General features: G+C 45.8%; 2 protein-coding genes across 9 annotated transcripts in view; one reads left to right on the forward strand and one right to left on the reverse strand.

Annotated features, from left to right (window-relative positions):
• The first annotated feature begins 171 nt into the window (after nt 1–171).
• Nucleotides 172–10,431, forward strand: LOC128083874 (solute carrier family 2, facilitated glucose transporter member 11-like). Of its 6 annotated transcripts, XM_052689466.1 has the most exons (13): nt 187–293; nt 726–811; nt 2,900–2,998; nt 3,228–3,388; nt 3,718–3,842; nt 4,672–4,801; nt 5,933–6,081; nt 7,056–7,243; nt 7,362–7,472; nt 7,570–7,671; nt 8,346–8,421; nt 8,886–9,013; nt 9,532–10,431. In XM_052689466.1, exons 2-13 carry the CDS (start codon nt 776–778, stop codon nt 9,733–9,735), a joined length of 1,509 nt encoding a protein of 502 aa, XP_052545426.1. In that variant the 5' UTR covers nt 187–293; nt 726–775; the 3' UTR covers nt 9,736–10,431. The 6 variants fall into 6 exon arrangements, with proteins under 6 accessions (XP_052545427.1, XP_052545426.1, XP_052545429.1 ...); XM_052689467.1 differs by lacking the exon at nt 726–811 and having other exon boundaries at nt 172–293; XM_052689469.1 differs by lacking the exon at nt 187–293 and adding an exon at nt 3,447–3,522 and having other exon boundaries at nt 300–2,998; nt 3,228–3,307.
• A 577-nt stretch (nt 10,432–11,008) lies between these two features.
• Nucleotides 11,009–13,936, reverse strand: part of HSCB (HscB mitochondrial iron-sulfur cluster cochaperone) — a 169,224-nt gene continuing 166,296 nt past the window's right edge. The window contains exons 1-6 of one of the 3 annotated variants that reach the window (XM_052689492.1): nt 13,662–13,916; nt 13,496–13,592; nt 12,908–12,994; nt 12,642–12,786; nt 11,948–11,995; nt 11,009–11,165 (exon numbers count right to left, since the gene is read on the reverse strand). In XM_052689492.1, the coding sequence (XP_052545452.1) occupies nt 11,074–11,165; nt 11,948–11,995; nt 12,642–12,786; nt 12,908–12,994; nt 13,496–13,592; nt 13,662–13,888 (696 nt within the window). In that variant the 5' untranslated portion in view covers nt 13,889–13,916 and the 3' untranslated portion in view covers nt 11,009–11,073. Of the gene's footprint in view, nt 11,166–11,947; nt 11,996–12,641; nt 12,787–12,907; nt 13,015–13,495; nt 13,593–13,661; nt 13,917–13,936 lie in introns of those variants that run through there. The other 2 variants (XM_052689491.1, XM_052689493.1) reach the window with 2 other exon arrangements.

Here is a 13,936-nt window from a genome sequence, read left to right on the forward strand (position 1 = left end):
GCTCGGAGGGGGCCGGCGGGGCACGCCGGGACCTGTAGTTCTGCGGCCGCCGCGGGGCGCGACGGGAGATGTAGTGCTGGGGCGGCCGGTGCCGCGGCTCGGGGCTCGGGCTGCGGTCGTGGCCGTGCGGTGCCGTCGCGGCCGCGGGGCAGAGCGCCCGGCCCTGCCCGGTCACGGAGCGGCGGGGCAGAGCCGCGGTGCGCCCGGTGCCGCCGATCCCCCGCCGGGCGGATCGCAGCCGGTCAGGTGGGAGCTGAGCGGCGCTGCGGGCGGGCATGGCTGCGGAGCGCCAGGTAACGGCGTGCGGGGCTCGTTGGGAGGCGAGGTCGGACGCTGGCGGGTGGCCGAAGGGTGTTTTGTGCTGTGGTATGGGCGCGCTGCTGTTAAACGTGTTTCTGGGAGCTGTTGCTGTCGTGCTGCGAGCTTTTGTTGTCAGCTGTTGTGAGGCTTTTTGAGTGTTGGACTTTAGGGCAGTGCTGCCCGGAGCTGCGGTGCCCCATCCCTGGAGGTGCCTGAGGCCACGGATGGGCCCTGGGCAGCCTGAGCTGTGGGCAGGCAGCACACGGCAGGGCTGGGGGATCTCCAAGCTCCCCTCCATCCTCAGCCGCTCCGATTTCCATCTTAAGAAGGGTTGAGAAGGATCCCCCAGGCTGGAGGTGGAGTGCAAACATCTGTGTTTTCCTACAAAAATAACTCAATTTCTTTGGCACCTTTTATCCCTATAGTGTAGTTTACTAATTTTTGCAAAGGAAATCTAATTCAGCCCATGCTGTGAATGGAGTCCCGGCCCCTGCTGAGCGCGCCCAGTAAGGTAAGCGGAGCTCTGTGGCCTCACAGATGGGTCCTGTGAAAAGTCTGTGGCTCTAGCAGTGCTGCACGGTTGTGTAACTCCCTGCTTTTTCATGGTTAATTTCTTGGAATGCTCATAAACCATCACGAGTTCAATAACTCGTGAAACACACAAGGCTGTTGTCTGTGGGATAAGAAATCCAGGCCCAAACTGCAACACATGTGACACAGCATATGAGGGGAATGAGCAGGCTGACTGGGCAGGAGGAAAAGTGGAGGTGTCATAGCAAAACAAAGTATATGGCTTGGGTCAGTGATCTTGGGCTCCTTTCCTGACCCCCTGCAGCGTCTTCTCACTTTAGCTCTCACTTTGGAACCAGAGGCTCAAAAGAGCAAGAGGGGCATAGGAGGAAGGAATGAGCCTGCAGCTCATCATAGCAGATGTTACACGCAGGGCTTGCTGACCTCTCGTGTTGTATACAGTCAGTAAATCTGCCTGGTACACCTCGTGTAACCAAACAGGGAGCATAAGGTGTTGTAAAGGTGTGTCCTGTAACCATTCGTGGCCTAGGTGCCTTGCTGGGGCTTTGTGTTGGTAATGGGGTACATTGTTAGTCCTGGAGCTTTCTGTGTCTGGTACAGTGGTGGGGGGATGTGGCTGCAGAGATGCGCATCTACGTGTAACAGCCTTAATATGTATGTAGCACGTATGGGGCATATGAATATATGCACAATTAGGCACAGCAAACCCTTAATATTAAATAAATCTTCCTATGCTATTTCCAACTTCAATCAAAATGTAACGATAACCTTCAAAATTGAGTAATTTATTGGGGGTGCACTCTGATAAATGTAAAATAGTGATTTTTCGCGGTTGCTCTGAATGGAGCTTGGAGTTCATCACAAGAATTCTTACCCAGCTGCCTGGCAGATAAGGAGCATGAGGTGGGGGTGAACGAAGGCCTTGTTCAGAGAAGTGGGTCATTAGGGAACCAAATCTCTGTGCTGCTCTAATGGCTGTGTTGCTGCTGCTGCATTTTTGTAGTTCTTGCTCAAGATTATGCTGTTTCTTGTTTGTTCCCTCTAAGCGGGCTTCCATGGCTGTAGTTCTGTTATGCAGATTAAAACCATGTCTTTAGCAGGCATAGAAAATCATTGCCAGGATTATTTTGACTTTGGAGTATTTTAGATTGAAGTTATGCATGAAACTTCATATTATTGCTGGAAGAAGATAAAATGGGAATGGAGAGATTACATTTCTCAGCAAGAAGTGAATTGTGAGATGTAATCAGCGTTGCTTTTTCTCTGTTTTGTTTGTACTTAAATGGAATTTAATCACGGGCTGCTAGAGGAAACCAGTTCCCATTCATGTATTTCTGATGCTGGGGTTCTTGGTCTTATTTTACTCATTCCAAACTGTTCTGCAAGGGCTGGCCCAAAAATCAGCACCTCTTAACTGAGGTAGAGGGCACATGGCACCATCTGTTGGGAGCCTGCTGCCATGGGCTTACCTTATGGAAGCAAAATGAAGGTGGTTACAGGGCATGCAGCCCATGAGGCACACAGGGTGTGTGGATGGTACTTGGTTAATGGAAAGATTTGAGTGGGCAATGCCTGTATTTGGCATGTGTTGGTTTTGTTTTCCTACCACTTCGCTACAACCCTTATTGCTTACTCTTAATTCATTGCCTTGGCTGTCATTCAGATAAATACTTTCTATCCACAGGGAATCACAGGGCATCTAATGGAAATGTTGCTCTGATTTTGTTCATGTTAGGTCCTAAAATTCTGTATAAAAATTGACACCATGAACAGCATGGTTGGTGCAGAACAGATTCCCACAGTTCAGTAGATGTCATCAGTTGTGTATCCTAAGGTTAACCTGGAAGTTTGTCACATTTGTGTCCCTTGAAAATACTACAACTGTGACCAACATCAGTGTGAAATGTTTCTCCCACTACAGATATTGGAGAGCTTGTATCATTTTCTAACCAAATACTTTCACAGTCCAAAAAGTCCATGATTACCTCCCTGATTCTTCTCCTAGGTGTTAAGCACATGTGAGTTTGAGGGCCTGCCAGTGTTCATACCTCACTCTCTTGTTCCCTAGTTTCCCAGCTGGACCTTGTTTCTGGCTGTTTGCTCGGTGGGAATTGGAGGGACCTTTCAGTATGGATATAATGTTTCCATTATCAATGCCCCCACTCAGGTAAGTATTCTGCTTTGTGGTAATTCAGCTATCCTGTGTAATTGCTTTAGAATAATTAACAGAACTAAACAAGTAACATCTTCGTTTGAGCCAGGAATGTTGCATTTGTTACTGCATCTATCTGCTGTGTCAGAGAACATCCTGCTTTCAGGATTTAGGTCTGACTCCTAATAGCACGCTGTAGGGCTAGATGGAATGCTGTACTTACACCATTCTTTCTCTACTGCAGCACATACACAAGTTCTTAAATGAAACCTGGGCCAGTCGTTATCACGTGGAACTCAATCCCAACCTGCTGACTTTTCTTTGGTCTGTCATTGCTTCTATCTTTTCACTTGGTGGCCTGTGTGGAGCCCTGATTGGAGGCAGCATGGCCATTCAGCTGGGCAGGTGAGTTACAGGGACAGGCACAGACAGAACACGTCTTCTTTTCCGACTTTCTTCCTAGGAGTTCTTCCAAGAGTATGGAAATACTGTGTGAAAACACATCTCCCACAAGTGTGCGTCTGTGCCCTGTATTAATGGTAAGGACGTGCTGTGTGATGTGAAATATTTCATTAACATTCCATATAAACACAGTGTGAATGAACAAAGCCATGTTCCTGCCTTGCCATGGCTGTTTTCAGATGTGAGTGAACAGATTTCCAGTGAGCAGCATGTCTCTTCCAAAGCCCATTTGTCCATATTACCAAAAAATAAAACTTTTTTTTCCCCTTCAGGAAAGGAGCCCTTCTGATGAATAACATTATAGCCATACTGGCTGCCATTTTAATGGGGATCAGTTTTCCAACAGGATTGTTTGAGTTGCTGATTGTTGGAAGGTTTTTGATCGGTATAAATTCAGGTAAGAGATCTCCTATCCCTGCTTTCAATAAGCTGTGGTGTCTGATGACTTAACATTACCGGTGAGTCTCTAGATATTACATTATGTCTTTGTGTGCTGCTTTGTAGGTTTGATCTGAAAGACATTCTGTAGTTTAATTTGGACTCTGAAGGGAGGTAAATTCGCAGAACAAGTCCCATTTCCTACGTGTTTTGGTTAAGTATTATATTTCAAAGCAAAACTTGGAACCTGAAAAGATTCAAGTCCTGTAATGCTGTCCTACCATAGTGTGACTTGTAGTGGAAATGTTGAGTCGCAGCCTGAAGCAGTGATGGAGCACCTGGTGGGAAGGCAGCGCCAACCCAGGAGAGCTCAGGTGCATGCAATGTACCTGAATAACCAGAAGGGGGGTAGCCAGGATGCAGCCCTTCCCAGCCCTCATTTAAGGGTTGGCAGTGGAGGTGAAGGCTTTTCTTGCTGGAGATCCCTGCTTATCTGAGGCTTTCTGAAGGCGAGTAGCTCTTTTCCTTCGTTGCAGTATCTGTGGCTGTTGTATTTGGGCTAGTTTTTGTTTGCTGCAGCCAAAGATTTGCCACCCTGCTATTATCATGGTACTCTCCATCTCATTATAGTATTACACCTGTTTGTAAAGGCACGAAGACCCATATCTTTGTGTGGTTGTAATTAGCCAGAATAAGATAATATTTCACTACTGACATCATTGTTCAATAACCAGAGTCTGGTGAAGGAACAATGTTCTTGAGCACAGGGTTAAGTGCTGAATATCGTATGATGTGCGAAAAACTGCGAAGGTACAGTCTGTTCATAGAGAAATGTTTCTGCTTTGCAGGCGTTGGGCTCTGTGTGCAACCCTTGTACCTTGGGGAGGTTGCCCCAAAACATCTCCGAGGAGGCATGGCCATGGGTAGCTCCATCTTTCTGACTGGGGGCATTCTGTCAGGACAAATAATTGGTTTGAGGTTAGAAATACGTGTACTTTTCTACCTCCCGTTACTTGTGTGTAAGGAACTGCAATTCCTTGCAGCTTCCTGAAGGATCCTCACTGTAGCACTACTGAGCAACTTATACAGAAGGTGTAACATAAAAACCTGGGAAAGCTGCTTTTGCTATTTTGTTCTTAAAACTCCCAACTGTCTACTATCCATGTCCCAAGGGAATTATTCTCAGTTTAGATATGTCGAAGAGAATGGCACCAGTAAATGGGCACAGTTCATGTTTTTGCTGGGGATAGTGGGTTACAACTAAACACATATGACAGGGCTTGAGGGAGGGCCTCTGAATTTCTTTATAACAGCACTGCTGCTGTTTTTATCCTTTGTGAGAACAGATGAGGTTGCTGGGGACTTTGTACAGTTGGTTTCCAAAAAACCGTAGATGAAAAGCTTCTTTCATGAAGTCTGCCACAAGCTTCCTCCTGCCCTAATGTGTCACAGCACGTTATCTGCTTCATCTTTTCTTTCCTCTTCTCTCTGTCCCACTATCCAAGGCCCTTAAAAGTTTCTTTTTCCTTATTCCACCTTCTGAATTAACTGATTTTGCTGATTGTTGTAGCTGTGAAGTGCTACAAAATAAATTCAAATACAAACTTAGGCTGGCTAATCTGAGGTCAGTACTTAAAATGCAAAATGCTTTCTATTGGATAAGTTTCTGTTGCCCACCATTCCTTCTCCTGTTGATTCCAACTTGTACCAATTTTAACAATTAATTTCTATGTAAATACACCTCATTAGATCAGCTCTGAATGGGATCAGGCGACCTTCTGCTTTCCTTTCAAAGGCGAATTATTGTATCGTTCTCAAAAGCATTGGGAGCTTCAGTGCTAAGCTTGAGGTGAAGTTCTGATGCTTTTACATTCCTGTATTGCTAGAAAACACTGCCACAGCAACTCTGAAGCTAATTATTGGAGTCAGCACAGCAATAAGCAGCAGGAAAGCAGCATTGCTTGTTTCTTCCTGACTGAAGCCTGTTTTCAAAGTGGGTGGAAAATGCTTTGCAAGCCTCTTTCTGTTGAGGTTCACAGTATGTAGGAACAGGTTACAAGAAGCAATTAATGAAGGTCAAACATCTTGCTTTCTCCCCACGTCTCTCAGAGAAATACTAGGTGCAGAAGCCTATTGGCCACTTTTGCTATCCAGCAGCTGTGTTCCAGCATTTGCCCAGCTTTTGTTCCTGCCATGGTTTCCTGAAAGTCCCAGATATCTCCTTATTGATAGAGGTGATGAGCTGAGCTGTGCCAAAGGTAACTCACAGTGGTTCTTTCTCTGCATCTTCAGAAGGTTGTGATGAGCACATTGGGTTCCAGATTTCACTTTTCTCTTTATCAGCACAACATTACACAGCCTTTGGTCTTCCATCCAGATGGAATGGAATACTACCATTCTACCATTCAATACTACCATTCAGGTAGTATTTTGCTTTACAAGAATCAAGAAAGTTATCTTCTTCCCTGCAGTCCACTAAATTCATCCCACTGGCAAAATTAAAGACGTGGGTGTAACAAAAGATGTGGTTTGTCTGGAATTTAAGCAGAAGATGGTAGACTGCTTTGAATGTCCTCCAGTGAAAAGAGTTTGGCAGTTTGTGGCCCAGATGTAGAACAATTCCAAGCAGTTTGCCTTGGGAATGTTTCAAGGTCAGATATTTAACGTAAATAAAAGGAATGCCTCAAATCTCCTAATCTACCACAGCAAAACACGAGTAAAGAGGGTACCCTTCCTTCTAGAAAACCAGTGTAGTAGAAATGCTGTCATGGCCTGAAGCAGTGATTGAGCACCTGGTAGGAAGGCAGGGCCAGCCCAGGGGAGCTCAGGTGTAACCTGAGTGACCAGAAGGGCTGAAGCCAGGATCCACCCCTTGCCAGCCTTCATTTCAGGGTTGGCAGTGAAGATGAGGGCATCTCTTAATGGAGATTCCTGCCTCCCTGAGGCCTTCCAAAGGTAAGCAGCTCTTTTCTTTTATTTCTGTATCTATGGCTGCTGCGTTTGGGCTCATTCAATTTGCTGCAGCCAAAGGCTTTGCCACCCTGCTATTATCATCTCATTACAGCATCACAATCAGCAAGCAAAAAATAAGTCACAAAGCAAATAGCTGTTTTTCTTAGCTTAGAGTAGAAAACTTTTGTATTTTAGCAAAGGTTGGGTCCTTGTGAGAAGAGATGAGTTTCCAGAAGCTGTGGAATAGGTCAAACTGAGTGTTGTGGTGCTTTGTTTTTAGCTTTGAAGAGATTTCATGGTTCTTCACAGTATCAGAGGGAGATGGAAGACATACAGCGGGAATGCTTTGCCTTAGATGGGGAGAAACCCAAGAAGCCCTGGCAGCTCTTCACTGATCGTGCTGTGCGATGGCAGCTCATTACTGTGGTTGTGATGACCATGGGCCAGCAGCTCAGTGGGATAAATGCTGTAAGTCACAATATAAAATAGATTCAGATGTATGATTAATATGAACATAATCTTGTCTCCAGCTGACAGTTTACCTACTACAAATGCTTAATTCTGCTTTTTTTTCCCCCCTTTGTAGATTTATTTCTATGCAACCTATGTTTTCGAGCAAGCTGGGATCTCGGCTGAAAAAATCCCCTATGTGACTCTTGGCACTGGCGCTTGTGAATGCCTCACAGCACTCACCTGTGTATGCAACAATTCCTTCTGCCTTCAGTAAGACTGTAACAGTCTGATGTTGGTGAATACGAGCGCAGTATGGTAACAAAACATTGTCTTGTCCATAGGGTTTACTGATAGACCGCGTGGGGAGAAGATACCTCATCCTTGGGGGATACCTCCTTATGACCCTCTGGAGCATTGTTTTAACGTTCTCTCTGACTTACCAGGTGCACAGTAGGACTCATTTTTGTTATGTGATGTAACTAACAGTGAGAGTGAATCTGTGATACTCAAAGCTGGAAGGTGGGAGCTGGGCTGTGTTGAATGGCACTGTAAAAAACGGCAGCAGTTGAAAGATTTGATTCTGGAGCTGTTTCTGTAAGAGAGCTCTCAGAAGATTTGGTCCTGTATTTGTTTTAAAGCTGTGTTTAATACTGACAAAACTGTGCAGTAATAATGTTTGTACCATCCTTAGTTTTGCATGCATGCATCTCTAGCAATCCTAGTGCTTCTTTACTGCACTGTTGAACTTTATGTACATATAAACAATGCAGTGAGGAAAATCTGTTTACTTTGAGTGCTCAAAGGTAATTAGGTAACTCATAGGATCATTCTGAAATGCCAAAATAAGCACTGACAAAATGTTGAACTAGTAGTAATTATTTTCCATGCTGATGCTGTTTTCACCTCAGAGAACTGATGATAAATCTTGACAGAAGTATTAGAAGCCATCTGGTAAAATCTGAGGTTAGCAATATTGACTTTCTCTGAAGCAGGTCCTGTTAAAAGCATCAGTGAATGACTGCTGGTCTTGAAATAAAAGAACTGAGGAATGTGTAACTTAAGCTAGAGCTAGATTATTGAAATACAAACTGAAGCTTTTCATTCTCTTCTGTTCCAGGAGCTGTACCCCTGGGTGCCTTACGTGAGCATGATGTCGATATTTGCCTTCATTCTGAGCTTTGGGCTGGGACCAGGTACAGCTCAGTAAAGCATGTTTTAAAATGCTCAGCTGTGTGTTGGAGGGTGTAAGGAGAAACGTGAGCAACTGCTGTGTAAGCAGTGTATTTACTTAAGGCTGCCAGGGCTCTCATTAAGGAATGCAAGTCTGACAGTTCATCAGAATGAATAGCATCACACAAGCTGAAACTGAGGCTCGGGCTGAGTTCTTGTCAGGGTCAGCTGTGTGTCAGGTGGGGCTCTTGGTTCTGGCCTTCCATTCAGGCAAGAAGCAAGAAAAAACCTGTTACACTTTTAAAGGGACCTTTGGTGCCTGAGCTGTCCTACTGAAACAGGCCCCCTTTAGAAGCTCACTGTGCAAGCAGGGACTGCCATTAAAGTGCCATTAAGTGCCATTAAAAATGGCAGCTCTTGGTGCCATTAGGAGCACTTTGTAAACAGCCACGTGCCACAATCACCTGCTGTCTCTCACACTCCCCAGGTGGCATAACCAACACGCTGACTGCTGAAATCTTTGTGCAGTCTTCACGTCCTGCTGCCTGCATGATTGGAGGGACTGTTAGCTGGATTAGTTTCTTCACCATTGGAATGCTTTTTCCTTTCATAGTGGTAAGTTGGCGTATTTTATTTTTCCAGATTGCTTCACCTTCCACTTAACTCTGCTCTAACGTTCCATCAAACTGCCTTCTGTTAATAAAGTGAGACATCAGCATTGGGTGCACACAAACCCTCAGCTAATGTAACTAATAAATATAAATAATAAAAATAAATAATAGAATAAAAAATAAAAATAAACCGTTCTGTTACTGTTTGTCACCTAAAATTTTTAAGTAAAAAGTGAAAGGAATGCGTGAGGGGGTTCAGATTCAAAAGGAAAAACAGAAGGTATCAAAACTAGAAAAGCTGGATCTCAGCACTTCAGTAAGATGAAAGGTTTGTTAATAATCCTGTATGCTTTTGTGTCAAAGCAGAGGCAGAAGTTGCACTCAGGGCTGCTGGGTCTGTGTTCTCTGGGAGCCCCCTGTCAGGCAGTCAGGTTACCATGAAAAACAAAACAGGCTCTTTGTTTTCCAAAACCCACTGTTGTGCTTTGCTTTGCTGCAATCATAAATGCCATTTATTTTCAGAAAGGACTGAAGCAGTTCTGTTTTGTGGTGTTCTTACTGGAGTGCTCCTTTGTTGCTGCTTTCATCTTCCTGGTAATTCCTGAGACAAAAAACAAATCTTTTCTGGAGATCAAAAAGGAATTTCACAAACTTAATTTTGGAGGAAAAAGCAAAGAAAAGGAAACAGAACTTAATGAAAGAAGCCAACTCCATGATGAATATTAACAAAGTATTTTCAAAGCTGTAACTGAATGACCTTAATGAGAATTACAAATGTCCTCTAAATGAGCGCTGTAACACTATGAACAAGTAGTTCATTACTTCCTCCTGCATACTGAGAGGAAGTTTAAGTAAAGGCAATCTTCCTAAAATGCTGTTAAAAGATACTGCTGAACTGCTGTTAGAATGCATTACACAGAAGACTCAGTGTTTAGATAAAACTTGATGTAAGAATGCAGAAATGGTGGCAGTGGCTGCTGAATGAATTCCACTCCTCGCTGCCTCCAGCCCCTGCCTGTGGATGGCACCAAACTGCAGGAGCTCTTGTAGTTCTGAGCTCCTTTTTCAGATCCAAGCACCTGTTAGTGCTTTACTGAAGAATTTGTAGCTTGGGGTCTGAGGTGTTCAACCCAAACGTGAGCTGACCCACTGCAGAGCTGCTGTTTGAAATATTCCACTCAGTGCATTAACGTGAGGTCTGTAGCTGCTGCTTTTTAATTGAAATAATCTCAGAATAAGATTTAAGGACATTAAATCCCTGCTGGTTCTCCTGCGCAGACACGTGCAGTCTGTCTCAAAGCAATCAAGGCAGTGTGATGCTGATGTGATTTATCTTTATTAGATTATCTTAAGTAATGATGAGGTTTATTAGAAAGCTTTGTTTCCTAAAACAGTAATAATAAAACAGTTCCTGGTCTTTGAGTTGTGCTTTTTGTTTTTTCCCCGTCCTCATGTCTTCATACTTCAAACTATCCCACAGGGCTTTAAAACTTCTGCTCATTTTTGGGCCAGGAAACATCCTTCATTGAAATCAATGTCCCCAAAAGTACAAAGGAGCAGAAAGGACAGGTGATGATAAGGAAACAAAATCAAAATCATTTCACTGTTAAAGATTTTTTTTCCAAGGTGGGTGGGTAGGATGCATCCCAGGGGATGAGGCAGAGCTGAACAGCAGAGCTGAACGAGCTTTCCCTTTGATCCTCCAACACTGCACCCAGGACTTTCCCTCAACATGAAACAAACTCTACATATTTTAGTAGACAAAGGTAAGAAGCCATAATTGCACGCAGTTTGTGTCTCTCTGATGACTTCCACACCTGTAACTCTGAGGACAGTAATCTTAGGCACACAGTGCAGCTTCTCCTGGCTGTAAGCTTGGCCTGCTCCCAGCTGTAAGCGACCGGGTGCTGCAGCAAGCACTGCTTTCTCTGTTTGCCTTCTTTCTCTCAGAAGTAAAGCTTCTAACAGAGGCGTAGGAGGCAAACACCATTTGTCTGGGTTTGGTTACTAAATCAGCAGTTTAATTAAACATTACGTTAATTCTTAATGGCAAAGGAGGCACTATCAGGAAGGGATCTTCTTGTTCTTTAGTTTGTCCTCTAAGTTTGCAAAGTACTTCATTTTGGCTAGAAGCTTCTTAGCTTCCTGAAGGTCATCTGCAAGGAAATAAAAATAAATATTAGAGGATTATTTAACAGGAGGAGGACAATTTTCATTTTCAAAATCAATCTCAAGATTCCCTCGCCAGCAGCTGTTTCAGAACCAAGAACTGCAAGCTGTGAGAGCCCATGCACTGAGGAACACGTGGTGCCTGCTGCTGCTTCTGTTGGGAAGTTTGGAGCTCCCTAGTGGAGGTGTTCTGTAAAACAAGAACCGAGGAAGGAAATGGGGCACAAATGCTCTTTAATAACTCTTCTGTGAGGTGGCTGTGGTGGTGATGTAGACAGCGGGTAATTTTAGGTCTATAGAGGAGACAAAGCATTTTTGTAGGGGGAATGTATATTCTTAAACCAACTGCCATCACTGAAAAATACAGTTGGTAGCACTGTGGTATGCAAAGGGGCAATTCCAGAAATTATACTGAAACAACTGCTCCTTAATTAACTATTAATGGGAGGGGAAGGATGGCTGCTGAAGGATAGATGCAATGCAGTCCTCAATGCTCCCTGTACAAAGAACAGCAAACGATAAGGTTCTCGTGCTTCACGAGCTGCTAGTACTTTCCATATGATGTTTTAGGATTGCAACGCATGCCATGTAAGCCTAACAGTAAAGAAATTGTGAGGCCTAGAAGAGAAATATAAGGACTGCTCCCTCGTATCAAAATCTTGTCTGGAATGGTTCGAGCTCCTGCCCATTTATTCTCAATAGCAGAATGTGTTTTTGCCATTTATAACTGATACGTTTATGGCAGCTGATTACTTAATAAAACAACTACCTCTTTCAAAAGCTGCGGTCACCTCTTCGGTCAGTTCTTCTTGTCTATCTGTAAAACACATCATTTTACTCCGATTTTGTTCCATAACACAGCTGCATTCAGACTGTGGTGTGGTCCTTTGGAAGACGAGAGCTCACTGTGTTAGCACTGTCAGTTCTTTTCATTACCATTCCACAAGTGGTTCTTTATTGAGATGGCCTTACAGACAGCAGTACCCACAAAACAGTGGTCACTCACTTCCCAGCAGCTTAAGTTGCTTTGATCTCCAACACTGCACCCAGGATTCTTCCTCAACATTAAGTAAACTCTACATATTTGGGTAGACAGAAATAAGAAGCTGTAATTGCACACTGTGTGTCTCTCTGATAACAATTTTCCTTGCTGTGGTCTGCTGGAGGTGGAATGTAATCCTTTTTCTGATCAATACACAGACCTACTTTGCCATCAGAATAGGTACTGTTATATCGATTTTCTTAAGCTAGATTGGATTTTTAGATGACATGAATTAGGAAAGACAGCATTCTTATTTTGTGGGGAAAAAAATACGCAGCAAGTCCATTCAAAAGTAACAGAATTTAGTGACAGCAATGCCAAGATACCTAAAGCAGAAAAGTCTTCTGGAAAGACTTCTGTATTGTACAAAGTACAAGGATGTAAAACTCATTCTGTACAAAACCATCAGAGCTCAGCCCACCTTTAATTAAAGTTTCTATTTCTCCAAGGACCTCATCATTCTTAGGCTCTGCTAGTTTCTCATTGATTTCCATGATTTCCATGAGAAACTCTGAATCTGCATCAGAGTCCGTCTCCTGGGCCGGCTCCACCCCGCTCAGCTCCAGCTGGAGGAAAAACCAGCAATTTGGAAACGTGAATATCACAGCCTTTGAGTGGGCAACCGACTGGCTGTGGGTGCCAGCAGCCCCAAGGCAGGTGTGTGCATCTGCCCATCCCAGCACTCACCAGGTAGAGGCCGCGGCTCAGGGGGTGCAGCAGCGTCTGGTAGGCCTTGTTCACAAGGGAGGAGTGCTGCTCCGAGTAGCGCTGCTCCTGCTGCCGGTGGAAGAGATGTAACAGAAATGCATCAATAAGCAGTGACTGAAACACATTGCTTGCTGTTACCTAAGGTCACAAGCAGCACAGCAGCACTGTGTCACCATCAGTATCTATGGGGGCTGTAGGGACAGGCTTTTTAGCAGGGTCAGTTGTGACGGGACAAGGGGAAATGGTTTCAAACTCAAAGAGGGGAGATTTAAATTGCATAAACGGAAGAAGTTTTGACACCAAGGGCAGTGAGGCACTGCACAGGGTGCCCAGGGAGCTGGTGCTGCCCCATCCCTGCACACAGCCACGCTCAGGGCACGGGGCTGTGAGCACTGCTGGAGCTGTGGGTGTCCCTGTGCACTGCAGGCAGTGGGAACAGACGGCCTTCGGGGTCCGTTTCCGACTCAAGCGGTTGTAGGACTCCAAGAATCTCTGCGGCAGCCCCGCGCGGCGCAGTCCCCCAGCTTGGAGCCGACACAGCGCTCGTTCCCCGGGTTCCGCACTCACCGCCGGTCTGCGGCCGAAGCGGTCGGGGTGCAGCGCGCGCTGAAGGCTCCGGAACCGCCGCTGCAGCCGCTGCGCGTCAAGACGGAAGGAGCGGTCACTGCGGGCGACAGAAGGCGGCGTGAGGAGCGCGGCCCGCTCCGCCCGAGTCCGCCCCGCCGGCACTCACCACTCCATGAGGCGGAAGAGGTCGGGCCGAGACTCCGGCGGCTGCAGGGCCCGGCAGCGGGGGCAGAAGTGGGGGACCGCGTCCACGCCGGAGAGAGCGCCGCCGCAGCTCCAGCACCGCGGGGACGGGGCGGAGCCGGGCCCGACGCAGCGCGGCCGGGGGGCCGCCTCCGAGACGCGGAGCGCCCACCGCGTCCGGCCGAACTGCAGCCGCAGCGCCGCCCGCATCCCCGCGCCGCGTCCTCCGCACTACGGATCCCGGCGGCCCCGCGCGGC

This window comes from Tympanuchus pallidicinctus, unplaced genomic scaffold, assembly GCF_026119805.1.
Source record: "Tympanuchus pallidicinctus isolate F22 unplaced genomic scaffold, pur_lepc_1.0 scaffold25, whole genome shotgun sequence".
NCBI lineage: Eukaryota > Metazoa > Chordata > Aves > Galliformes > Phasianidae > Tympanuchus > Tympanuchus pallidicinctus.